The 25,499-nt window shown below is 26.6% G+C and overlaps 6 protein-coding genes across 6 annotated transcripts; 3 read left to right on the plus strand and 3 right to left on the minus strand.

Annotated features, from left to right (window-relative positions):
• Positions 1–1,356: 1,356 nt before the first annotated feature.
• On the plus strand, positions 1,357–3,927 carry LOC108545655 (protein msta; the record flags this gene model as incomplete). The annotated part of the gene is made up of 7 exons (XM_017897379.1): positions 1,357–1,893; positions 2,311–2,679; positions 2,789–2,923; positions 3,183–3,369; positions 3,451–3,546; positions 3,645–3,721; positions 3,811–3,927. Coding segments are annotated over 7 exons (1,518 nt in total), but the record flags the coding sequence as incomplete, so codon positions are not given.
• A 273-nt stretch (positions 3,928–4,200) lies between these two features.
• On the minus strand, positions 4,201–9,606 carry LOC108545668 (zinc finger CCCH domain-containing protein 13). Its single transcript, XM_017897416.1, has 10 exons — positions 9,286–9,606; positions 9,034–9,109; positions 8,499–8,899; positions 6,157–8,220; positions 5,769–6,077; positions 5,375–5,708; positions 5,134–5,300; positions 4,774–5,054; positions 4,567–4,684; positions 4,201–4,497 (listed from the first exon to the last, which is right to left on the minus strand). The coding sequence occupies exons 1-10, from the start codon at positions 9,465–9,467 to the stop codon at positions 4,389–4,391; spliced, it is 4,041 nt and encodes a 1,346-aa protein (XP_017752905.1). The 5' UTR covers positions 9,468–9,606; the 3' UTR covers positions 4,201–4,388.
• Positions 9,607–10,345: 739 nt separating this feature from the next.
• LOC108545685 (PITH domain-containing protein GA19395) lies at positions 10,346–11,628 on the plus strand. Its single transcript, XM_017897436.1, has 6 exons — positions 10,346–10,380; positions 10,635–10,872; positions 10,963–11,006; positions 11,071–11,148; positions 11,247–11,351; positions 11,418–11,628. Exons 2-6 carry the CDS (start codon positions 10,702–10,704, stop codon positions 11,626–11,628), a joined length of 609 nt encoding a protein of 202 aa, XP_017752925.1. The 5' UTR covers positions 10,346–10,380; positions 10,635–10,701.
• A 671-nt stretch (positions 11,629–12,299) lies between these two features.
• LOC108545656 (Monocarboxylate transporter 1) lies at positions 12,300–20,507 on the plus strand. Its single transcript, XM_017897380.1, has 9 exons — positions 12,300–12,483; positions 17,149–17,268; positions 17,329–17,472; positions 18,478–18,746; positions 18,959–19,155; positions 19,361–19,607; positions 19,767–19,932; positions 20,058–20,258; positions 20,338–20,507. Exons 1-9 carry the CDS (start codon positions 12,300–12,302, stop codon positions 20,505–20,507), a joined length of 1,698 nt encoding a protein of 565 aa, XP_017752869.1.
• A 198-nt stretch (positions 20,508–20,705) lies between these two features.
• bsf (bicoid stability factor) lies at positions 20,706–23,546 on the minus strand. The gene is made up of 10 exons (XM_017897381.1): positions 23,371–23,546; positions 23,129–23,295; positions 22,919–23,047; positions 22,516–22,783; positions 22,187–22,418; positions 21,922–22,107; positions 21,637–21,844; positions 21,335–21,547; positions 20,995–21,236; positions 20,706–20,781 (listed from the first exon to the last, which is right to left on the minus strand). Exons 1-10 carry the CDS (start codon positions 23,499–23,501, stop codon positions 20,746–20,748), a joined length of 1,812 nt encoding a protein of 603 aa, XP_017752870.1. The 5' UTR covers positions 23,502–23,546; the 3' UTR covers positions 20,706–20,745.
• A 1,150-nt stretch (positions 23,547–24,696) lies between these two features.
• baf (barrier to autointegration factor) lies at positions 24,697–25,199 on the minus strand. The gene is made up of 2 exons (XM_017897445.1): positions 25,074–25,199; positions 24,697–24,843 (listed from the first exon to the last, which is right to left on the minus strand). The coding sequence occupies exons 1-2, from the start codon at positions 25,197–25,199 to the stop codon at positions 24,697–24,699; spliced, it is 273 nt and encodes a 90-aa protein (XP_017752934.1).
• Between the last annotated feature and the right edge of the window lie 300 nt (positions 25,200–25,499).

The raw sequence follows: 25,499 nt of genomic DNA on the forward strand, positions 1-25,499 counted from the left end.
GCTGGATCAATTTTAATTTCACTTTATCAAAAACACATAGAGAATTTCTATTTCGAATACAATATATTTATATAATTATTTTGATTAATATTCAATTAATAATTAATGTTTTGTAAATTTATGCAACTTGTACATCATCTTTTACGTTTTCATTATCTCAACGTAATTTATTAATAGAACTAAAGAAACATAAATCGCGAATTAATACTCCACTTTCATCGGTTTACACTGTTCTTTATGGTACAACTATAATAAAGTAAAATATATATGTATACATATATGCTTTCCACATTGAATAGTATTGTTACAGGTAGTTGACCACCTGGTAGTCCTGGCAACGCTTAAGACTATACAAACGGTGATATCTATTGCACACGCTTGCGTGAAAATTCGCTTCATCGATCATTTTTATTCGATTTTATAAATAGTGTTTTAATTGAGCCAACCTAAATAATTTATCTAATTACGAGTTTGGATAAAATCAGTTTATCAACAAATGATTAATTTTTTTCTACTTTATAAAATATTTATATAAAATATGTAATAAATACAGATATTATTATTTTATGTTGTAATTTTTATTTATTTCATCCTGATCGATGATCAAATATGATATAAAGTAAGAAGAACTGAAATATGAGTGTCAATTACAAAATCACGACTCTATTTTTGTCCGAACCTGCGCGCACTGAAAAGCATAAAATAACAGTATCGTATTAATAGTAGTCTTTCGCGTAATAATAACACTATCAATCGCGTGAAATAATAATTTTTTATACAAATGAGCATCTTTTATCAGTAACTTAATTAACCAATTATAATTACGTGTAAAAGTATGTTATTTGAATATACGCTTGCAATTATTTCTCGTTTTATTTCTTACTTGAAAAAAGTATTTCAAATAGAACTTATTTTGTTTCGTGAATGTATCCTACGATGTATATGAATCTTATTTAACTGACTCCGCGTCTGAGATATCAGAGTAACGTTTGTTTGCCAATAAATGACTTTGAATGACCTTTGAAGACCAATACGTTAGAGGTCAGTCAATTTGTCCTAAAGTATATTATACATCTAGCTGAATGAGGATACATAGTTCCATTAAAAAAAAAACAAGGTCATCCTGAAATGTCACGTTTATCTATATAAAATTTGGCACAGAACAGTTGATTCTGTTTGAATAATAACTAGTTCTGAAAACTAATTCAGAAAATAATTGTAATTTGCACACGTGCGCGCTCTTATATGTGACAGCGTATGTATGTGTATTTGCGCACATTACATAATCTAAACATTTTCTTAAACATATATATATATATATATACCCTGACAAGGTCCTAATTGCGAACTCTCTGAAATCAGTTGTTGCTGGTCATTCAAGTGACATTGATCAGAATGAGTATTCAGGATACCATAGGACCAGAAAAAATGGAAGAGATATTGGTGTCTCATTTAAAAGAGAATAAAATTTTTCGGGAAGGACCACAACCATGGACTATTCGTCGCTCATCATTGGGTGGTCGGGGTATGTTTGCAACTCGAAACATTGAACAGAATGAATTGATTTTCATTGATGCACCTCTAATAATTGGGCCAAGAAGCGTGGGTAAACATTTACAAATGTGTGTATGTTGTTACAAGAACGAGTGCCCATTATTTCCGTGTGACAGAGGTTGCGGTCTGCCAGTTTGTTCAAATCAATGTGAAAATTCACCGAAGCACGTGAATTACGAGTGTGAATATCTAAGGTCATTAGTGCCGACTTGTGGTACCGATTGGTCCTTGGACTTATTGGTAGCTGTGATACCGATTCGTGCGCTGTTCATGACGGAACAACAGCGTAAATGTTTGGCCGCACTTCAATACGATGAAACTCTGAATGTCGATCATGAGGTACAACTTATTACACGTATTATGAAGTTATAAAAATGTCGAAGAAAATTCTCTCTTTCTTGTAAATTTATTCGTAAAGATTTGACATATTGAACGTATGTTTTAACATTTAAGTCAAGGAATTAAAAAACAAATTTCAATTTACTAAATGTTATTATTAGTACTTTCATAATAACGAATATCAAACTTAATCAAGATTACTACGAAACAAATAGTAGGACGTTATATTTCCTTTTTAGATATCGAAGATATAAAAACATCTGTATTTATTAATATATTACGACTAACACGATAGCAATTATTAATAATAACGTGACTACAAATTTAATGATTGTTTAGTATTAAAAGTAACGTAAAATATTTATAACGCTTCACATTTTTATTTTCTGTTATTATAAAAGTAATTTTTGAGAAAAGGTTGGATTACTTAAAAAAAATGTGGCAAACTCTCCGAGCAAGAAAGATATGGAACTGATGAAACGTGTATGTGAAGTTTTTAATACGAATTCATTTGAAACTGTATGTGTTCACGACAAAGACCATTTTGTAAGTTTACGAGGACTTTATCCTATGGGATCATTGCAAAACCACTGTTGCATACCGAATACAAGGCATCATTTTGATGGGGATTATCGACTATATGTTAGTGCTGCACTTCCAATTTCTGCTGGAGAAGAGATCACCATGAGTTACACTTCATTATTTTGGGATACAACACTACGACGACAATTTTTAAGCATGACCAAACATTTTGCTTGCATATGTAAAAGATGTAGTGATCCTACGGTATGTCCATATATAATGATAAACTATAAATGTATAACGATGTTAATGATTGAAATATAAGGAGGCATCCTTCAATGATATTAGCAGTTAAATAATATTATGATACTAGGAATTTAGTTCTCAGTTAGGTGCACTTTTTTGTGCATCTGAAAAATGTTTTGGACATTTATTACCTCGAAATCCTCTTAATATGGAAACTTCTTGGATCTGTGATACATGTACCACAACCATAAATCATCGACAGGTATTTAATCAAAATTCTATTGTAAAATACTAAGTACATTTCAAACATGTATATTTCATGTTTCATAATTAATTTATTCCAGACTTTTTATTAATTTCTTCTAGTATTTGTGTTTTTATAAGTTTTATATTTGTAATTTTTTCGTTTAGTTTCATCGATTATGTAAATAATTTAATTTTTTTAATTTTATTAATAAATAATCATGTTTGGCGTCAATAACTTTCAATTACATTTACTCTGCTTTTTCTTTTTTTACTAGTTACGTTCGATTCGTTCAGGTATAGCAGCTGTCGTTGAGGAAATTCTATACAAAACATCACGTCAAATTTTACGATTTATGCAAAAAGAACTTTCAGTTTTAGTTCCTTGGTGCAATTATCTTATTATAGACGTGAAGTTTCGAATTATTTCGTATTTCGGTAGAAGTGATGGCCTCGAATGGAAAGGTGTGGGTAGTATACAAATGTATTTTATTCGAATTTCATTAATTCATACATTGTATAATACTTTTTCAAATATTATGTTAGATCTAAGTGATAATGAACTGGATATGAAGGCAAATTACTGTAACGATTTACTTTCTATGTTGGATGTTTTAAATTGTGGTGATTGTAAAAAAAGAGGTGAATTTATACAAAATAACGACAAACATTTACTACATTGATATTGTCATTTTGCATATAGTATATAAAATATTAAAAATTTTATTTTAATATTTCAGGTCTTATTTTATATGAATTATATTGCACAAATCTTGAGAAGATGAAGCGACTTAAACAACAAGTAAATATTGAAATGGTACATCCAGATCTTTTTATAGTGTTTGTCTTACTTATTTATTGATATTTTCGTGATATGTATTATCTTTACATCAAATGCCTTTTTAGGTTGATGAAAATCAAAACCTATTAAAAAAAGCAATGGTTATACTGCAAAATGATATTGTTACAGTTACTACATTCAAACATGATCAAAAATATTTTGAGCAGCTAATTACTGTATAAAAATTGTATGAACAGAACATTACTAATAATCAACATAAAATTTAAATATATTTATACAATAAAAGTCCTAGAAGAATAGAAGAATCGTTTATAATCGTTTTGACAAAAAACTTCATATTATATTGTTTAAAAAATTGTTATATTTTCCAAATATGGCATTCATTGCAATATTCTATTTTGCTGATTATAATTTCAATAAAGAGTAGATAAAGATTGAATAATATACAAAAAAAACATTTAGTTATGGAAAATTAAAGAATTAGATATTAAGAAAAACGTATCAATTTAATTTCTTTTTACATTGCACCGCAAATGGCTAAGTTGGCAGCAGGAAATAGCTAAATAGCTGAACCAGACTAGCAAGTAACAAAGTGATGTACTTGTACTCTATGCTGTATTATATATAATTTAGTAGTAAAGTGCAATACTGGGAGTCATGTCCCATAAATAAAAACATTGTTTTATACAGTCTGTTGTAATAAACATTTTGCCTCTTCATATAAAGCTGTACAAGGTCTTAATATTTCTAAATCATAATCCACATCATCATCAATATTTACATTATTATTCCTGTAACATTATATCATGAATCATTATACTATCTCAGCTTGTTAAAAAAAACTATGTAACAATATTCACCTGTACAGAAAATCATCCACTGTAGGTAACATATCATTATTTAAGTCACATAGTAAACGATTTCGTGCAAGTGCTGTATGCATAAATGCAACATTATGAAGAAACAATTCTGATTGATCTAAAAATAAATAATATTTATTAATTATTTAGTTAAGTAAATGTAATTAAAATAATTTACATTAAATAAATATTCATTAAAAAACAAACCATCTTTTCCATATTTTTTTGTTAATTTTTTCATTAAATCTTCACCCGCATATTTTGCAGAAACACCAATTCTATGCAGAATTGCTTTGCATTGCCAGCGATTTTCTGAATTCTGATTACATGATATAGATTTATGAGGTTGTGTTTCCTTAACAAGACTTTCCCAATCAACTCCTAAAGCATCACCCAAACCTTTACCACTCGTTTTAATGTCTTCTTCTAATTCGCCATCAGAAATTTCTTCAAAGTCCATAGTTTCTATATTTTCATCTTCCATATTTCTATATGCAATTTGAATTATTAGCACAGTTATATAGTTATATACATATAGATATACATATATACACATAAAAGTACAACCTAAATGACATTGTGTCAGTATTATCTTTTCCTTTGGTATTAAAAACAGTTTCCTCTATAATTTCTTTTGGGGACGAGAGATCTACCTCTTGAGTTATTGGCTGACCATCTCGCTGTATAGTATCAGGAGTTTTCTTAGTTATTCGTGTTTTGCTTGCGTCCATATCCTATAAATATTGATATTAACAATAAACTGGGTTCATATAGTAAGGTCATTTATAAACAAATAAGTTGATCATACAGTTATATCTTCCATGTTTAAAATGTCATCTGGATCATCACTAATGTCACTCAAATCGCTTTCAGTATGGAGAGTTTGCAAGGATTCATCAATGCAAGTACGTTTTGATTCAGAGGTAATAGTTTCTTTTGTTTCAGATTTTTCCTTTAATACAGCCTTCTTTTGAAAAACATCTGTAGATTTTTCTCGAGTTGTAGATAGTTTGCCTTCTGCGAGTTCCATTAACTTTTTATTAATAGGTTCTTCTTTCATGCTACCATATAAAGATGCTTGTTTGGAACTAAGAACTGAACATTCATCTCTAGTTTCAGAACTGTTATAAGTTCTCCTTTTACTAAAAAAAAAATTTTTATTATAAAGATTATTGATTTAACAAAACTAACTTGTTACATACTTATGTGATGTGGATTCTGATATTTCTAATTCTTTAGATCGTTCGTTTCTGTAGTGGCTGCGAATATGTACTGATTGATTTTCCCATTTTCGAGAATCACTTGATTTCCAATCTGATACAGAATTATCATACCGAGAATTCCAGTCATCGTCATGAACTTCTGATCGAGGAAGACTGTCTCTACTATCCCATAATGCTCTCACTCTCCATTCTCTTTCTTCCCAATCAACAGGACCATAAGCACGTTCTCTACCATGTTCTACATCACGATGATGATTATCCCAGTCATCGTTAGGAACATTTTCATCACTAATAAAAGGTAAATAAAAATTTAAAAAACATACATTATTGATCATGATAAATACATTACATATTTCTATTAACATACCGAATAGAAGTATTACTTCTTAATTTTTCTCCAGGATAAAGTGGATGTCTATGATGATGATGATGATGTCGATGATCATCAAAAGAAGTTCTATCAGTAGTTTGAACGACATATCTAGATTCTCGAGATCTTTCTTCACGAATTCCACGTCTTTCATCAAATGGGCTATCATATCTCCTCCCATCAATGGTTTTTCTCCTGTCGTCTTCGTGAACATGGTGATCACGATAATCTAAATGCGAAGATGTTTCCTCCTGCTCATCCCAATGTTCTGATAAACGTCCATAATTTCTATTATAATTTCGGTCGATTTCGATGGTTCGACGTGGACTAGTTTCTCGTCTTTCAATTAAACGATCAACTTTGGTTGGGGTAACACGTGACTGATCATGTTCAGATGTATGATTTCTATCATATCTTGTACTGAATCGTCTGTGTCTTTCGCGATCATAATGTCCGATATCTATTCTATCAATTAAATTATCTCGCGAACTTGATAATGTAGGAGGTGCGGACGAGGACGACGAAGATGCTATAGAAGACTGAACGACTGGTAAAGAAGCTGCTTGCGTTAATGATGAAGCATTGTGTACACTTTTATCAAGCAAGGATGTTCTGTCCAAAGATCTTTCTCGTGGAAAACGATCAACTCGATCCCTAGGTGAATTTACACCAGTTTTACGAATTGATGCATCTTTATCTACAGTATTTCTATCATATCTACTATCAATACGTTGAGACGTTCTGTCCCTATCGGAAAGGACTTTAGTTTCAGACCTTTCTCTTTCTCTATCACTTCTACGTTCTCGAGTTCCATTTTTTTCAAAGGTATTATCCTTTACCACAATTCGTTCTTTATCCCGACTATAACGCGAATTTTTATCTGTTGTTAAACTTATCGATGTTGAAACTAAAGATGGAACATCTCTATCTCTTGCTTTTATTGATTCTTTTTCTCTTTCGCGGTCACGATCTCGATCACGATCGCGATCACGGTCTCGGTCACGATCCCGATCTCTATCACGATCGCGATCTCGATCTCTATCTCTATCCCGTTCACGATCACGTTCCCGATCTCTATCGCGATCACGATCTCTTTCCCGTGGTCGTTCACGACAACGTTCTTGTATGTCTTCTTTATCCTTATCACGAGTGTCTCGCTGATCTCGAGCGAGCCTTGAATGTCCACGTTCATCCCTCGTATGCTCTTTATCACGCCGCTCTCTGCTCTTTTGTCGAGTTTTATCGCCTAAATAAGTTTTATCATCAAACTCTTTACCAATTCTTCTATGACTTTCTTCTTGATTCGATACTTGTCTTGGTTTACTATTTTGTTCAGTTTTTCTTATATCTTCTCTGTCTTTAGTTTTATCACTTTTATGTGACTCACGATCTTTCTTTTCCACATCCCGTGATCTGTTAGTAGAAAGTTGTCTATCTTGCGCCTTCGATGGCGAAAGCTCTCGTTTAGATCTTGATGATTTTTCAGGTGTACGGCTACGACGAGTTTTCGTTGAAATTGTTTCCTTTGAATGTTGATGTTTTGATCTTTCAGATGATGGAGGTGTCCTAGAACGAATATCTTTATCCTTACATTTTGCTTTTAATCTTTCGCTTGTTTTTATTTTCTCATCTATTGTACGACCTTTATCTTTATCCTGTTCTTTAACTTTATCAAAAGGTTTACTTTTAGTGCTATCTTTAGATAATTCATCTGCATCTCGTACTTTCTTGTAATGCCTATCTTCTTTATCTATATCCCTGCTCTTTGCTTTTGGAGATTCGCTTCTATTTCTCTCCCGAACTTTATTAGATGTTCCATGATGAGGCACGGATACAGAAGATCCTAATACTGCGGATGTTGTTGATGTTACTGTTGTAGATACTTGTATTGCTGGTGATCTTATTCGTGGCGTAGAAGAATGTTTCTTTGATGTTGAAGATGAACTGTATTTCTTCACTGATCTAGCATTAATTTCTTTTTTAGTTGAACTACTTTCAAACTTACGTTTTTTTTTAATTGATGATTTTTCATTTTTAGTTCCAAGTCTTTTCAATTTCAATCTGTTAAGATTATTAAATTAAAACAAATGCTAAAAGATTTATTACTTAAGAAATAGTAATAGTAATAGTAAGAACAAAAATATTTATATATGAATTATGAAGTTATAGTATTATAGTACTTATATTACATGCATAATTATATTTGTAACAAGATTGATTAGCAATTTATAAAAAAAAGTTCTTGGTATACTATATTATTTAAGATAATATTAAAAATGTAATTATTTATTACATATTGAATAAAAAAATATTTAATATTAACATATATTACAACTTACTTCCTTCTTCTTTCTTTATCTTCGTCATAATCAGTGGATCCACTATGATGTCGTTTAGATTTAATCTTTTTAACTTTCTTACGTGAATCAGATGTTGAACTAGAAGATGAATCTTCACTACTAGAACTACTACTACTACTAGATGTACTTGAAGTATGAGAACTAGAGGATGAAGTCATAGCCTTTTTCTTCTGTCTCACTTTGTCTTTCCCATGAACTTCTTTATCCTTCTTCATTTGTAATTCTAATTCACGTTGTAATAGCTGTCTACGTCTTTCTAACACTTTTTCGTCCTCGTATTCCAAATCTGTTTGATTCCACTCTTCCAAATTTAAATCTGGACTGTGCGATGCCTTTTTTACAATTTTAGAAGTAAGCCTTTTAAATGAATCCTCAGTGAGCTATATATTAATAAAGATATATATATATAATTATCTATTTTCAAATAAAATAGTAGCACAACTTTAATTTTTCTGATATTTTCCTAATAAAATGTTCTGCAATGAAAGTATAATAATACAAATTATATACTTACTCCTGCTGTACTTGCAATAGCATTATCCTTTTTGGCACGCTTGGATGGACTTATTAATGTGTGAGTATTTGCATATCTAATTGCAATATCAAGAAAAGAAAATGTTGGTCATCTTAAATAGAATGAATGTTAATTCTTACTCTATTATTTAAATAATAAATTTGATATATAATTTCACTGTTCTTTAGTAGAAAGGACAAATGCATATTTAACCTTTTTTGCAAAGTAAGTCAATTTCAAAATTATACTTGCTTGCAATTCTTTCCGTACGAACAGCTACCATTTAGTGCCCAGTTTCTACAATAATCCGACGAATTTTGGCCGGCAGTAACTGCTGGTTTGGTCCCCAATCTCTCAAACACACTTGGTCGACGAGAGTCTGTATTACATTTCGTAGGGTCAACCGTTATCTTCCTTATGTTTGATTTTGACATATTATCACCATAAAACAATTATGTTTTCACAATGGAAGCACATAACTGCAGCATGCAAATATTCATTTGCTATGGAATCACCATTAATCAATTAGGCATTCACGAATAGAATCACGGTTCCCAAAGGAGCAGTATAACATTTAAAACCTAAGAAATACAAGCTGCTTGTTATGTTTTATAGATGTATCTTGTAAATGACAATATATTAATATTTACACATCATTTGTTTCACATATTTTTAAAATATAACCCCAGATTTATTCTACGGCATATAACTGAAGTACTAATCTGTACAGAAAGCAATAGTACTAACGCAATGAAGTTGTGAATAAAACGTAATTCCATATTGCCAACCAATAACAATAAATAATATAAAAAATAATTTTAAATACAATAAATATTGTATTAAATAAGAAAAAACTTTAAGAATTTGTTAATATTTGAATTATAATTATAAAATAGGAACATTATAAAAATAAAGTATATTATTAATTAATTGTATTTATTCTCTAACGGAAACAATATCTTCAAAGTATGTAAAAAAAGTTCAAATGTATTAAAAATAAATTTAATAAATATGATATAAAACTTTTAATCTAAAATTTTTATAGTAAAATTGATTTTAAACTAAAATTATAGTACAAACATATAATGCTTTTTTATGTATGTTTTATCATATAAATTGAAAACTGATGTGAATTTATAATTCATTTATTTAAGAATATATCTTATAATTAATAATTTTAATTATATATACTAGTAATTATTCTTATTCATTATTTAATTTAAAATTTCTAATAAACAGTAATATGTATATACAACAGATTTACATATGTACATAAATATTAAAATATGTGTATAATTTCGAGTGTCATTTCCAGTACTTTAAACATTCTATCCCTTTGAAAATTAAGTTAGTTTAGTGATACATTTATTTCTTTTTTTTTTTTAATTATAATATTAATGCTTGTATTTTAATTTTCTGTCTTTATAACTATTTTATCTATTTTACTCATGTTAATTATGAGAAATACAAATATATGTATAATTATTCATTTTTTTATATGCTAATAATGTACAAATAGGTTTTAGTATTTTAATTTTTTTCACTAGAGATCAAATATTTTTAGATAATAATAACCTCTTTCATAAATTTTATGTTAACAGAGACACATTTATTGATACTTGATAATATTATTGCATTATATACAGTTTTTATATAAGTTTTCCTACAATGGCTCATCAGTGTAGTTGTGGAGGTATACATAATAATGCAGAATTGGGTATACAGTATAATCTATACAAAAAAATTGATATTGAAAATACAGAATGTTTAAATGAATGTGAAGAAGGTAGTGGAGCTACTGTATTTAAATCGTGGGAAAATAGATTAGACAGAAATAAAGTATTGATTTGTTTACATTATTTAAATATTTAATATAAATATTTCATAGTTTGTATTAGTGTTATATTTTTATTACTCTGTTTCTTTCAGTATGTCGAAAGTGATATGGATAATGAACTTCTGTTTAATATTCCGTATGTTACTTCATTTGAATATATTTTTAACAAGAATTATTAAATACTATTATTTTTTCTTCAGTTTTACAGGAAATATAAAATTAAAGGGACTTATTATTATTGGAGGCGAAGATAATTTTCATCCAAATAAAGTGAAATTGTAAGTATATGTGAGTTTTAATAACTAAAAATGAAGTTTAATTTATAAAGATATAAAATATGTTTTATTAATGAGAGAAGAAAATTATATTGATATAGGTACAAAAATAGACCATGCATGACATTTGATGATGTAACTATAGAACCTGAACAAGAGTTTGAATTGTGTGTTGACACAAATGGAATACATGAATATTCTCCTAAGTATAAAACCAATCATTGCTTAAAGTATCATAATAATGTAAAAATTTTAAATAGTTTTTATTGTAGAGTGGTTAAATTTTCATCAGTGTATCATTTAAGCTTACACTTTACTGGTATTGGAAGAACAGATAAAATAAAAATTTATTACATTGGCTTAAAAGGAGAATGGTTACCTTTGCATCAACATGGTGTTACTATTTGTACTTATGAATTACGTCCACAAATGAATGATCATCTAAAAGAAAGCCATGAAGATATTGATAGAACAATTAGTTAATTTTATACTAAAAAGTTGACAGAAGATATCTTTTGCATACAAAAACAAACTAATTCTGAAGATTAATAAATTTTTATGCTGAACATATTGTTTATTTTTATTTTACTTTAATTCAAGTCATTTTTTATATACTACATATTATTGTTTAACTAGCAAAGAATGTTAATAAAATAAAAAATTTCATTATGTTAAAGTTATTCATTATGATATGTCCTTTTTTCCCATATTTTTGTGTGTATAAAAATGTATTTGTATGTAGTTTGTAAACTTTACATTAAAAAAATATTTTATTTAAAATATTTTAAATGTTTTTTTCAACATTTCATATAATCGTGAAAAGAATGCATGGCTAAAAGAATATGTAGTACAATGAAGAGGATAGCGCATTTATTTAAAAAATATAATTATCTCTTAAAGTTTTAAGTTGGTATATTTAATATTTTCTTTGAATAACGAAACAACTATATTATATTACTTCATGATAAGAATAATTTTTCATTTCATACTCCGAAATTTCTATATTGTCAAAAATGATGCGTTCCTCAAGATTTGCTTCAATCTCCCCTTCTTTTCTTCGTTCCCTTCCACTATATGGGTAGCAACTTAAAACTTCGATAGTTAGTATCGCGAGAATGCTACAACACGTTCATTGAGTTAAACGATCGCGGCTCATGGCACACATGACTGTCAGTTCCTCCGTTGAGGCAAATAGACAGAGTAAAAAAAATGCAGATCAAAATATCGACTGTACATCAATGGATCGCTCAGTGTCATCAACTATCACGCAACCCTTACCGCTGGATGGAGGATGGGGCTACATTGTAGTTTTAGCATCTTTTTTAATCCACGTAATCGGTAAGCAGTCGATTTTTTTATGTTCCATTATATTTTCTTAAAGTTTCATGTACAGGTTGTAAAAATATATCGCTTATTCTTTCTTTCTATTTTTATTCTTAATTTTAACCCTTTGCGGTTGATGTCCCCGCAGCGGGGACATTCGCAAGTCGAAAAATACAGAAAACTACAGAAAATTAGAGAAACTAAAAATTTTGTATATTTATGTATTATAAGTAGTATTAAACACAAATCAGTTTCAACAAATTCTGTGCGTTTTAATATCCATATACTGACTTTAAATCCTGTACAGAAAAGTAACTGCGAAACGCTAAATTTGCTCTGCTGAAATCTGTCGACCGTAAAGGGTTAATATTTACGTTTCTCTTATATTTATATATCTTTAAATTTTTGTTAGTTTAATATAAACACTTTAAAAAACTTATAAATTTCTATATATTATACGTGAAAGAACTTTTCAACTTACAGTTCTACTTTAATTTAATAACTTAATTATTATACCGCTACTTATAATATGTCAGTCAAATGTCTTTTTACATACTTATTTCTCTTTTTCGAATGACTTTATCTTTATTGTTATGTTGTTACCATTATGATCACGTTTTGGACAGATTAATCGTATAAATGATATCTTTATTAATTTGAAACAAATAAAATATGCTACGATAAAATGAAACGAAAAAGAGGCTTTGTAATCTAAAAATTTTCGCGCTTATTATTTCCACTTTAAGTTAATTTGTGATTAAAACATTAATAAAGGAGGTTTTTTTAATCTCTTAAAAATTACTTCAAAAATTCTATTCTTATTAACATATAGTTTTGTTGAATATATTCAATAAAATTTACGAAAAAACCATTTAGCGTATTTAATCAGCGTGCTACGCTAATTAGACAAAATAATCGAGACACACAAAGTGACCCAAGATTGTTCCTTAGTTTTTAAACTTTCTTGCTTTTGTTTAAAACACAAATACAATATATTAAATATGCGTTATATTGTATATAAATGTATGTATAATGTGTGTTTAAAGTGTACGTGATTGTTTAAAAATGAAGAACGACCTTATAAATATGCTTACGTGTGCATTTCTAATTTCTTCCTGGTTTTAACTTTCTTAAAAATATGAATCTCCTCACGAAGTCATGAAATATGATCATTATTTCCTTTTTTGACAAGTATGAACAATAACAGCATGGGAAGTCTGTAAATATTTGTATTTTCATAATTATGATTTATGACACGAAACGATCGATTCCAAATATAATTTATAATGAATGAATTTTAATCAGTAATTAGTACGTTATAGACTCATACAAAGCCTCTAACCATACCAAGAATAGAAGAGATAAATTAAAAAGAAGCACTGACCTTGGCATTACACAAACATGTAAACGATACGTACTATCTGTCCCTTTTTGACCTCTTATCTATGGTCCACATAAGAATAATATTTCTATCATATATGTTTTTTCATTCTCATCATAGTCTTCTATTAAATGATCTATCGAAATGTAAAGATTATGATTATGCTTATGATGAAAAAGTTATGGTAATTGTGTTACCATTACAAATGAGGAGACCTTTATTTAAATTATTTCCATTCGAAAAATAAAATTGTGAATGTGCATTATAATGAAAACCATTTCGTTTTCGCTAAAGACAATATGCACAATCGAACAATATTATTGTTCAGTAATTGCACTTTGTTCATTGTCTACCATATTTATGAAAATATACGCATACAGAGGAACTTTGATTACGCGTAACAGCGGTCTCATGATACGTAAAATCAGAAAATGATACAGAAAGTATATTTGTTATATAGTACTGACTAGGAGTTGTATTGTTGACTCACTTTAAGGTGTAATTAGATATTCTTCTGTTAGAAAATACACAAAGAGTAAAATATTATTTAACTCGTGATTGCGATATGCCTTTACAACATATATTAATACATATGTATTTAATTTCAAATATTTTTTAATACTGTAACTTAAACAGATTAAAAAATATTTAATATTGTATGTAAAAGGAGTATATTTAAACATTATTATTGTACTTATGTTTATTGTTTATTTGTCTAATTTGTCTAATGTTTAATGTCAATATTAAATGCCATGCTCATTTAAAAATATCACAGTAACAATTTATGTTTATTATAACTTGCAATGAAAATAACAATTAAATATAAAAAAGCATAATTTCATAAAAAGAACAAGTAATGATGTTGTTAGATAGTTAATAATAGCATAAATAAAAGTAAAATATGTTATGATTTCTTTTGATTAATTATTATATTAAATGGAATTCCCATTTCATACACTTTTTTTTGTTATTAATTCCTTTACTTATTGATCAAGTTTTACCTTTACTTATCGATTGTGAGTAGAAACTAGAAAATACTATTCATTTACCTTTTTTAGAGGATAAAATTACAAAATAAATGCAGATTTATATTATATTATATTATTGTATATTACACGTAAAGGGTTAATATTTACGTTTCTCTTATATTTATATATCTTTAAATTTTTGTTAGTTTAATATAAACACTTTAAAAAACTTATAAATTTCTATATATTATACGTGAAAGAACTTTTCAACTTACAGTTCTACTTTAATTTAATAACTTAATTATTATACCGCTACTTATAATATGTCAGTCAAATGTCTTTTTACATACTTATTTCTCTTTTTCGAATGACTTTATCTTTATTGTTATGTTGTTACCATTATGATCACGTTTTGGACAGATTAATCGTATAAATGATATCTTTATTAATTTGAAACAAATAAAATATGCTACGATAAAATGAAACGAAAAAGAGGCTTTGTAATCTAAAAATTTTCGCGCTTATTATTTCCACTTTAAGTTAATTTGTGATTAAAACATTAATAAAGGAGGTTTTTTTAATCTCTTAAAAATTACTTCAAAAATTCTATTCTTATTAACATATAGTTTTGTTGAATATATTCAATAAAATTTACGAAAAAACCATTTAGCGTATTTAATCAGCGTGCTACGCTAATTAGACAAAATAATCGAGACACACAAAGTGACCCAAGATTGTTCCTTAGTTTTTAAACTTTCTTGCTTTTGTTTAAAACACAAATACAATATATTAAATATGCGTTATATTGTATATAAATGTATGTATAATGTGTGTTTAAAGTGTACGTGATTGTTTAAAAATGAAGAACGACCTTATAAATATGCTTACGTGTGCATTTCTAATTTCTTCCTGGTTTTAACTTTCTTAAAAATATGAATCTCCTCACGAAGTCATGAAATATGATCATTATTTCCTTTTTTGACAAGTATGAACAATAACAGCATGGGAAGTCTGTAAATATTTGTATTTTCATAATTATGATTTATGACACGAAACGATCGATTCCAAATATAATTTATAATGAATGAATTTTAATCAGTAATTAGTACGTTATAGACTCATACAAAGCCTCTAACCATACCAAGAATAGAAGAGATAAATTAAAAAGAAGCACTGACCTTGGCATTACACAAACATGTAAACGATACGTACTATCTGTCCCTTTTTGACCTCTTATCTATGGTCCACATAAGAATAATATTTCTATCATATATGTTTTTTCATTCTCATCATAGTCTTCTATTAAATGATCTATCGAAATGTAAAGATTATGATTATGCTTATGATGAAAAAGTTATGGTAATTGTGTTACCATTACAAATGAGGAGACCTTTATTTAAATTATTTCCATTCGAAAAATAAAATTGTGAATGTGCATTATAATGAAAACCATTTCGTTTTCGCTAAAGACAATATGCACAATCGAACAATATTATTGTTCAGTAATTGCACTTTGTTCATTGTCTACCATATTTATGAAAATATACGCATACAGAGGAACTTTGATTACGCGTAACAGCGGTCTCATGATACGTAAAATCAGAAAATGATACAGAAAGTATATTTGTTATATAGTACTGACTAGGAGTTGTATTGTTGACTCACTTTAAGGTGTAATTAGATATTCTTCTGTTAGAAAATACACAAAGAGTAAAATATTATTTAACTCGTGATTGCGATATGCCTTTACAACATATATTAATACATATGTATTTAATTTCAAATATTTTTTAATACTGTAACTTAAACAGATTAAAAAATATTTAATATTGTATGTAAAAGGAGTATATTTAAACATTATTATTGTACTTATGTTTATTGTTTATTTGTCTAATTTGTCTAATGTTTAATGTCAATATTAAATGCCATGCTCATTTAAAAATATCACAGTAACAATTTATGTTTATTATAACTTGCAATGAAAATAACAATTAAATATAAAAAAGCATAATTTCATAAAAAGAACAAGTAATGATGTTGTTAGATAGTTAATAATAGCATAAATAAAAGTAAAATATGTTATGATTTCTTTTGATTAATTATTATATTAAATGGAATTCCCATTTCATACACTTTTTTTTGTTATTAATTCCTTTACTTATTGATCAAGTTTTACCTTTACTTATCGATTGTGAGTAGAAACTAGAAAATACTATTCATTTACCTTTTTTAGAGGATAAAATTACAAAATAAATGCAGATTTATATTATATTATATTATTGTATATTACAAATTTTATTTTTGTTGAAGAATAATTTCGTTTCGTTGCAGCGGATGGTGTGACATATTCGTTTGGTGTTTTTTACTTAGAATTTTTATATTATTTCGAGGAGGGAAAAGGTACAACTGCATGGATCGCATCGATATTAGTCGGTGTCACATTGTGCTCAGGTAAACTTATTATTCGCGTAATAACGATTTCTCGAAGCTATAATGAAAGATTTATTGAAGGTCCAATATCAAGCCTGTTTGTAAATAAATTTGGATGTCGTGTTGTAACCATAATTGGCTCGCTATTAGCGAGTTCATGCTTACTGGCTAGTATGTGGGCCCGAAATATTGTAACACTGTATTTTTCAATCGGCATCGGAACAGGTAACGTGAAAAAGATTTTTACTACTCTGCATATACCTTTGTAATATTTTTTAAATCATAAAACAAAATTTCTGTGGTGTAATTAGAGCCTTTGCCGTCCGGTGCGGTCCTTTAGTATACAACTCCTTGCAGTAGAATAAAAATATTGTAAATATTGAACATATTAAAATGCAAATTCGCGATGATTATTGCATCGTTAGTAGTCGATGGCGGTTATAAATATAGTTGTTAAAAATTAAGGTTGTACTTGTGAATGACATCTATTGCCGATCGATGAGAAATTTGGAAGGGAAAAAGACTAACCCCTAAATATAAAATTTTAGTTTTGGGTATCTTAATAGTTTTCAAGATATTAATAAAAAGTTTTCGAGATATTTTTCTTATTTATTTAGATATATAAACACAAAAAACAAATTAATTATGAGATGGGTTGAGCATATTATTTGATTACTAAATCATTATTACCAGTACTTTCTATCACTGAAGAAAGGTCTATTTTACATGAAGAGCTCTATAAATACGGAGATTTTCAGTTTTGATGAAAAAAATTCTGTCGGTTACCTGATAGTTGACTACCATACTTATGGCAAAGGATGTATAAGCAGAATATAAGGACGAAAATGTTTTTATTAATATCTCGAAAATTATTAATTACTCGAAGCTAAAATTTTTAATTTCTGTTCTTCTTCCTTTATTCCTTTCAGCCAAATTACAAGTCGATCGGTTGCGGGTGTCATTCAAACAAATATTTAAAATTGAATAATAAAAATTATTAAGTTAACATAAATAAAAGAATTAATAAAAAATAAAATTGTCTCATGTAAAAAGTGCTGCACCCAAAGAACTACCGCCCCATCTATCGTCCCCCAGCTACTGCAGTAATAACATGCCGAATAACAAATTAATCACGATTTTCATTTTTTTAAAATATATTCTAGATATATTTCAATAGAACACGATATATTATCTCTGATATAAGTTTGAAAACAATTATTACTATTGTAGGTTTAGGTTTTGGCTTGATCTATTTACCTGCGATCGTTAGTGTGACATGCTACTTTGAAAAATATCGATCTCTTGCAACAGGAATCGCAGTATGCGGTTCTGGTCTAGGCACGTTAATTTTCGCCCCTTGTTTAGATTACCTTATAGCAATATATGGATGGCGAGGAGCGATTTTGATTTGCTCTGGAATTGTTTTAAACTGCACAGTTTTTGGAGCACTTTTTAGGCCCCTTGAGATGAATAAACCAAAAAAGACAAGTTCTACAGAGGTACAGAATTCTTGTATGTATTTTTATAAGAAACTTAATAACAGTGAATAGCATCATGAAATTGAATTATAAAGAGTAAAAACGAATGTAAGCGTATTTTGAAAAGTATATACATACTAAAAATGAATGTGCTAAAAGTCAAAGATATACATCTCTTTAATATGTTAAAACTAACAGCACAATACCACCTTAGATTTAGTTTTAATTTTCAGAAACCTTCACAGGACATAAAAAAAGATCCTAAAGGATATTCAAATAATTTATGTAGTCGAAAAGAAAGTAAAATAGCACACAGTGTGAGTTATCGAAAAGAAAATAACAGTACTGGTATAAGATTTCTAAGTCAACCTGTTTTAATTTCAAATAATGCAACGCGACAAAACAGTTTAGAGAATATCCAGAAAGAGCAGTTAGTATATTTTAAAATCTGTTTATCCAAAGTTAATATTCACTTTTTTTTTTACATTTGTATAAAAAATATTGTAAATATTAAAACCTATAAAAATACAAAGGTATTAACTTGATTAATAGACATTTTTTTCACTATATAAAATATATAACTTCTTAATTTCTTTACATAATAATAATTATTGAGATCTATTATTTATTTGCAGCCCTAAGTTAATACAAGGCTATAATGAAGAAATGTTTCATATTCTGGAATCTTCTAGTAGTTTAGCTGATAAAACAGAATATATAAAAAAAGATAATAGAGAATCTAAAGCCTATATTGAGAGAAAGGTGGATAGCTTTCAAAAAGATGTAGATATTTCTGTGTTAAAAGATCCAGTATTTATATTATTTACTTTTTCTAACTTCTGCACTAGTATTGGATTTTACATACCATATGTCTATGTACTGGTATGTATACAAAGTTTCATTAAAAAATTTTTAATCATTTAATACTAAAAATTCTTTAAATATAAATAATTTGATGATATTTACAAATAGTTTTTATTTACTACATTTTTATGAAAAATATATTATAAAAGCTATCATTTTTAAATAATTAATATTAAGCCTCAAGCTGAAGAACGAGGAATTAATAAAAAAGATGCAAGCTATCTCCTTGCAATAATTGGAATTGCTAATACGGTTGGTCGTATAATCTTGGGATATGTATCAGATAAACCATGGGTTAACCGATTATTAATATATAATTTATGTCTTACAATATGTGGTATTTGTAAGTATTATTGTTACTACATTTCAAATTTAGTTAAGCCTTCTAACAAAATAGTGTAAATAAATTAGTATTATTTAATTGAAAAGCATATATCATGTTGAATACTTTTTATATTATTTTTCTAGCTACAACTCTTAGTACATTCTGTACGTCTTTTGCATCATTTACATTCTATTCTTCTATATTTGGATTTACATCTGGTGCATATGTCGGTCTTACATCTGTAATTTTAGTAGATTTATTGGGTTTAAATCGACTCACTAATGCCTTTGGTCAACTTTTACTCTTTCAAGGGTTTGCATCACTTTTGGGACCACCCATTGCAGGTGCATATACAATTTAGCAACAGCTATAATTTTCAATAATTTGATCATTTTTATATTTTCGTATAATTCATATTTTTAGGATGGCTATACGATGTACTTCAAACTTATGATCCTGGATTTTTTACTGCTGGTGGAATGATGATTATTAGTGGATTAATTTTATTTTTTATACCTACTATTCAAAAAAAAATTCAAAAAAATTTATATACTCAAAAAAGAAAAAATATAATAAACAATCAATTTGCATAGAATACTTATCTTTATTTAAATTATTATTTTAACTGATTCCTTTGCTAGATGCTTGACTAAAATAAATATTAAAGTAAAAATATGAAGTAAAATCGGATTATATATTAAATTTGAAGTTTATTACACACAAAGTTGTTGTTAAATAATTTTATACAATTTTAATGTATTCAACTTTGATTCTTCTTTTATGTTCATTTAATAATTTGTTTATCAATTATATTTATCAATTTCAAAAACTTTAAACAATATTCTCAATTTTATATTTTCCTATTAACTGGAAAAGTAATAAAAATATGTTAACTATTTATTATTATTTTTTTATTAAAAGTAATATTATTTGCTATTTTAAATATACAATTACTAATCTTTTTAACAACTTATATGTTTTTAATAACTTTTAGTTTAACTTATTAGAAATAACTTAAAAAAATAATTATGACATAGTAATTAATATGAAATTCATAATCTAAGAATTTTAACTTCTTACCCTTTTGAACCATGTTTCTGTAAATGGGAAATCAAGTATACAATCATAAAACTGCCGATCCATTGGCACTAATTTTATATTGCACCATTGATCGGTCATCATACATGATTTATATGAATTAGTATCTTCTACTAAATTAGAACTAATAAATATAAAATTCATTACATCAGTTGTAGAAACCAAAACATATCTGAGATCAACACTGATTATTTTATAAAAATATTTATCTTGAAAATATTTCACTGTAAAAAGATAATAAATGATAATGATATAAATATAATGATATAAATGATAATGATATAAATAATTAATATATATTAATTCAAAATTTTGCTCTTACTGTATTTCGCAGCAGTTTTTATTTTATATCTTCTTAGCATGAATAACACATAAGCATTATTTACCACTGTTGCATTTACTCTATGTTTTATTAACACATTTCTTATATTATGTATATCTCCAAAAATAAATGGTAAAATATAATCAGTAATTGTATCCACACAAGGTTTTATGTTAAAGTCATTTATCATAATTTGAAGAATATCTAAAATGCCTAAAAATATTACATATAAAGAAATAATTACTATTAATAAAATAATCATTATTAATAAATTTTTATATATTTATGTAAAAAATGCATACCTTGTAGATTATATTTATATGCTTGTCTAACTAGAAGTGGCCAAAAGTAGTGTGGCTTTATCAGATAATGATTTTTACATATTTTGAGTACAGAAAGAGATAAATTATCACATTTCAATAATGAATAGTATAATAATACTAAAAGGGATTTTCTAAATATACTTTCGTCTTTAAAACAAACAAATAATTTAATAATGTCTTCAAGTGCCTAAAATATTAGATATGTCAAAAATAAATAATAAAATATGAGAAATATAAAAGTAAAAAATGTATATTTTTTTTTACCACTCTGTTATTAACCAGATGTTTTAAAATTAATGTTATAATATTTTTGAAATGTGGATGATTATTATCTAAACTTATTATTACAAGAATGTCTATAGCTATAGAATAATTAATATCTAATAATTTTAATATAATTTGCACTTCACAATTTGTAATCATACGTTTTTTTATTAAATACTGGTATACCTAAAATTAAATATTAAATTATTCAATTGTGTGATATATATTAGTGATATTTTATTATAAAATTATTAGAAATCCTTACAGTTCTGATATCTTTAAGGTGATTATTTTTTACAAATATATAAATTGTATTTAAAATAATTTGATTGTCAAAATATATGTTTTTTAAATAACAATTTTCAATTGTTTCTTTCACTTTATTAATATCATTTAATACTGCATAAACATATAAAACAGCAGCATATGTATCACCCCTCGAACTTAATTTATTTTGTTTCATAACATTTTTAATTTCATTTATACTTAATATATCTCTAAAACATATATGAACTCAAATTGTATTTAAAGGATAAATATTCTATATTTAAATGACATACCTAAAACTCATATATTTAAAACTCATATATTTACCCAGATTGAGAATACCCTATCATTAATGAATTTAAAACAGATTCTGAAATATTTATTCTATACATTTTCATATCTTGTATAAGCTTTAGAGCTTCGTCAATATTTCCTTTCTTACAGCAATATTTGATACACATGTCATATGATTGTTTATTTGGATAAATTTGTTTAGAGTACATATCTGTCATTAATTTCGCAGTTGAAAAAGTATGTTCATTATCAACATATAACTTTAAAAGTGCATTATAATGTTCTGTAGACACCTTGAAATCTTTAAATTCAATAAAATGAAATATTATTAAATTTTGTTTACATTACTTTATGTTTTATATTTATTTTAATTAGAGATATTATACTTTTTAGTAATTTTAAACTGTTAAATAAATATATATTATTCAGAACTTACCGTATACAGTTAAAAATAGCCATAAAGATTGTCCAAGTTTTATTTTCTCTAATGGTAAACAATCAGTTATATAATTACACCACTGAAGCAATGAAAGCATTTCATTGTTTTCGTTCATACCAAATACTTCTGCAGTAAATATAATTTTTTTCATTAAAATATTTTTTAATATTAATACTCATTAATACACAATAGTATATATGTACTTACGGTATGACTCCATATACTCTATAATATTTAATATGTGTTTTTCCATTATATGTTTCTGATTGTTTATATCTTTCACCATACTGTTAAGTGTTTTAGTTATCAATAGTTCTTTAATTTCCTTCTTACTTTTTATCTGTGATGTAAATTTGTCTTTCTCACCTGCACAACTAAATACACAACTATAAAAATTACATTAATAATACCTTAAAAATAGAATATATTTACCTTACTTAAGAACTAACCTTATCCAACTAACAAATGTTTTATTACCTTGTAAAGGTATGAAATTTATCACTTTCTTATTTTTGTTAATTGTTATAAGTTTTATGTCATTTCTAAAATGATTGCTACATCTTAATAAGCTGCTTGTCATGATAAATAGATACTGGTGAGCAAACCGTATTGCGTTAATGTTATGTTTTCCACGTGATATATTTTAAACTAGCTAACCTTATTACTCACGACAATAAATTTTACTAAATAGAAATTACGATTATTTATTTAATTTTCATTGTAGAACTGATAATAATTAATTTAATATTAACTATTTATTAACAGTATATAAAAATATATTATACAAAACAATATTATTAACATTTAGTTTAAATCTCATTTAGTAGTTGTGTGATTTGATAAACGTTTACTTTAGTGACTACCCAGAATCAATTTATTTTCTTTCGACTTTTCTCAAAAAGTACTTTATATTAGTATTAATAAGAAATATAGATTAGGGGAACTTCAAAAAGTAATGTGCTTTTGCTATTTTTTTACAAAAAAACAAAATTTGACAAAATTTGATTCCAATGATTTGACATGTTACAGGGAATGAAATTCTGAACCACTTCTATTTGAATAATAATTCTTTTTCTACCTTAGTTTTCTAGATATTTGCAAAAATATTTGGTACTATTACAGTGAACCTTCACATGTATTACGAACGTGTTGGCATTTCTTAAAAATAAAACTGGAAAAAGAAAGTTGATTTGGGACAGTCACTAAAGAAACCTTTGCCTATAAATTAATACATATATCTTGTTAAATGTAAAACATTATTACACTTTATAACATATATTTGTGATAAACTAAAATATTCGAATTATTAAATATTATCCAAACGTATATATTGAAATTAATTTTTTCAATTTTTACAATTTTAAACATGACTTATAAAAATTTTGTTAGTGTTATAAGTAAAATATTCAGTTTACATATTATTTGTATGCAAAAATGTAAAAAATGTAATCATTTAAAAAGTAGATATATATTAAAAAATAAATAAAATGTAACTGAAAATCAATATTAATTCAAAACTAATGCACAAAGTGATATACCTTTCTGGTATTCGGTAAGTAAAAGTCTAAATTGAATTATCATTTTATATTTATGTTAAATTTTAAAATATTTTTTTAGATAATCACTTTTATTGTACTATATTTTGGATTATCTAAAATTATCTTAAATTCACAAAAGTGAAACAGTTTTTACATTTTGCATTAAAATATTATAATAGATATTTTGCTATATTAAAATTCATTTTTATAATATTAACATTAAATTTTATAATAATTTTACAAAAATTCTTCACACCAATCAGAGAGGCACTGATAACAATCACTAGACTGCTTCGCATTAGCAGAACATGCATCTTTCATCCATTCTTGAAATAATTCTCTATTCTTTTTTAAAACCAAGTACTGACCAAGTACTACATATGCCTAGAATCGTTAATAAATATTAATATATTAAGTGATATATTTAAATAGAAGTATAAATGAATTTTTTAATCTTTTGTCACATTCCTGATATAAGAAATATTATTTATATAATATTATTTAAAATTTAACATCATTTACATTGAATTTTATTAATAATAATAAAATTATTAATAAAATATAAGACAAAGAATATAAAATAATATGTTAATTCATATAAAAATCTATCATACTCTATCAAAACCAGCTGCTTCTAATCTACGTCCTAGAACTTCACCAACTCCAGCAAGATCTGTAACAGGCTTATCACCCATTGGTTCAGCAACAAAGTTTTTGTGCTTTTGTGATGTACTAGACATGTTTTTCCTAGAAATAAAAATAAATGTTTATTTCATAAGATATAATAATAATAATATATATACATAAGTATTTAAATTTTTATCTTGAATAAAAATGAAAATTATACATAGTTAATTTATAATAGAAGAGAGCATTTCATTATTTCATTAATTTTGGATTTAGAAACTTTTATATAATAACTAAATAATATACGTGTTTTCATAAAGTACACACAAACCTTGATTTGTTTTTTTTTTTTAAATAAATTTAAATTATTTATATTAATTGCTTGTGTATATTTCTTTATAAATTGCAAATTT

The sequence above is a fragment of the Eufriesea mexicana genome, unplaced genomic scaffold (assembly GCF_001483705.2).
Source record: "Eufriesea mexicana isolate 0111107269 unplaced genomic scaffold, ASM148370v2 scaffold492, whole genome shotgun sequence".
In the NCBI taxonomy this organism is placed as follows: domain Eukaryota; kingdom Metazoa; phylum Arthropoda; class Insecta; order Hymenoptera; family Apidae; genus Eufriesea; species Eufriesea mexicana.

What these genes read in the sequence shown, in the direction of transcription:
- LOC108545668 (XM_017897416.1), bottom strand. Translation starts at nt 9,467, where the DNA reads ATGTCAAAATCAAACATAAGGAAGATAACGGTTGACCCTACGAAATGT. An exon ending in TAAACATGGAAGATATAACT is followed by an intron (nt 5,301 to 5,374) that starts GTATGATCAACT and finishes CAATATTTATAG; the next exon opens with GATATGGACGCAAGCAAAAC. An exon ending in AAAAAAATATGGAAAAGATG is followed by an intron (nt 4,685 to 4,773) that starts GTTTGTTTTTTA and finishes ATTTATTTTTAG; the next exon opens with ATCAATCAGAATTGTTTCTT.
- LOC108545685 (XM_017897436.1), top strand. Translation starts at nt 10,702, where the DNA reads ATGGCTCATCAGTGTAGTTGTGGAGGTATACATAATAATGCAGAATTG. An exon ending in GAACTTCTGTTTAATATTCC is followed by an intron (nt 11,007 to 11,070) that starts GTATGTTACTTC and finishes TTTTTTCTTCAG; the next exon opens with TTTTACAGGAAATATAAAAT. An exon ending in ATACATGAATATTCTCCTAA is followed by an intron (nt 11,352 to 11,417) that starts GTATAAAACCAA and finishes TTTTTATTGTAG; the next exon opens with AGTGGTTAAATTTTCATCAG.
- LOC108545656 (XM_017897380.1), top strand. Translation starts at nt 12,300, where the DNA reads ATGGCACACATGACTGTCAGTTCCTCCGTTGAGGCAAATAGACAGAGT. An exon ending in CGGTGTCACATTGTGCTCAG is followed by an intron (nt 17,269 to 17,328) that starts GTAAACTTATTA and finishes GATTTATTGAAG; the next exon opens with GTCCAATATCAAGCCTGTTT. An exon ending in TCTTACAATATGTGGTATTT is followed by an intron (nt 19,933 to 20,057) that starts GTAAGTATTATT and finishes TTATTTTTCTAG; the next exon opens with CTACAACTCTTAGTACATTC.
- bsf (XM_017897381.1), bottom strand. Translation starts at nt 23,501, where the DNA reads ATGACAAGCAGCTTATTAAGATGTAGCAATCATTTTAGAAATGACATA. An exon ending in ATAGGGTATTCTCAATCTGG is followed by an intron (nt 22,419 to 22,515) that starts GTAAATATATGA and finishes TATATGTTTTAG; the next exon opens with AGATATATTAAGTATAAATG. An exon ending in ATATAAATATAATCTACAAG is followed by an intron (nt 21,548 to 21,636) that starts GTATGCATTTTT and finishes TAATATTTTTAG; the next exon opens with GCATTTTAGATATTCTTCAA.
- baf (XM_017897445.1), bottom strand. Translation starts at nt 25,199, where the DNA reads ATGTCTAGTACATCACAAAAGCACAAAAACTTTGTTGCTGAACCAATG. An exon ending in AAGCAGCTGGTTTTGATAGA is followed by an intron (nt 24,844 to 25,073) that starts GTATGATAGATT and finishes TAACGATTCTAG; the next exon opens with GCATATGTAGTACTTGGTCA.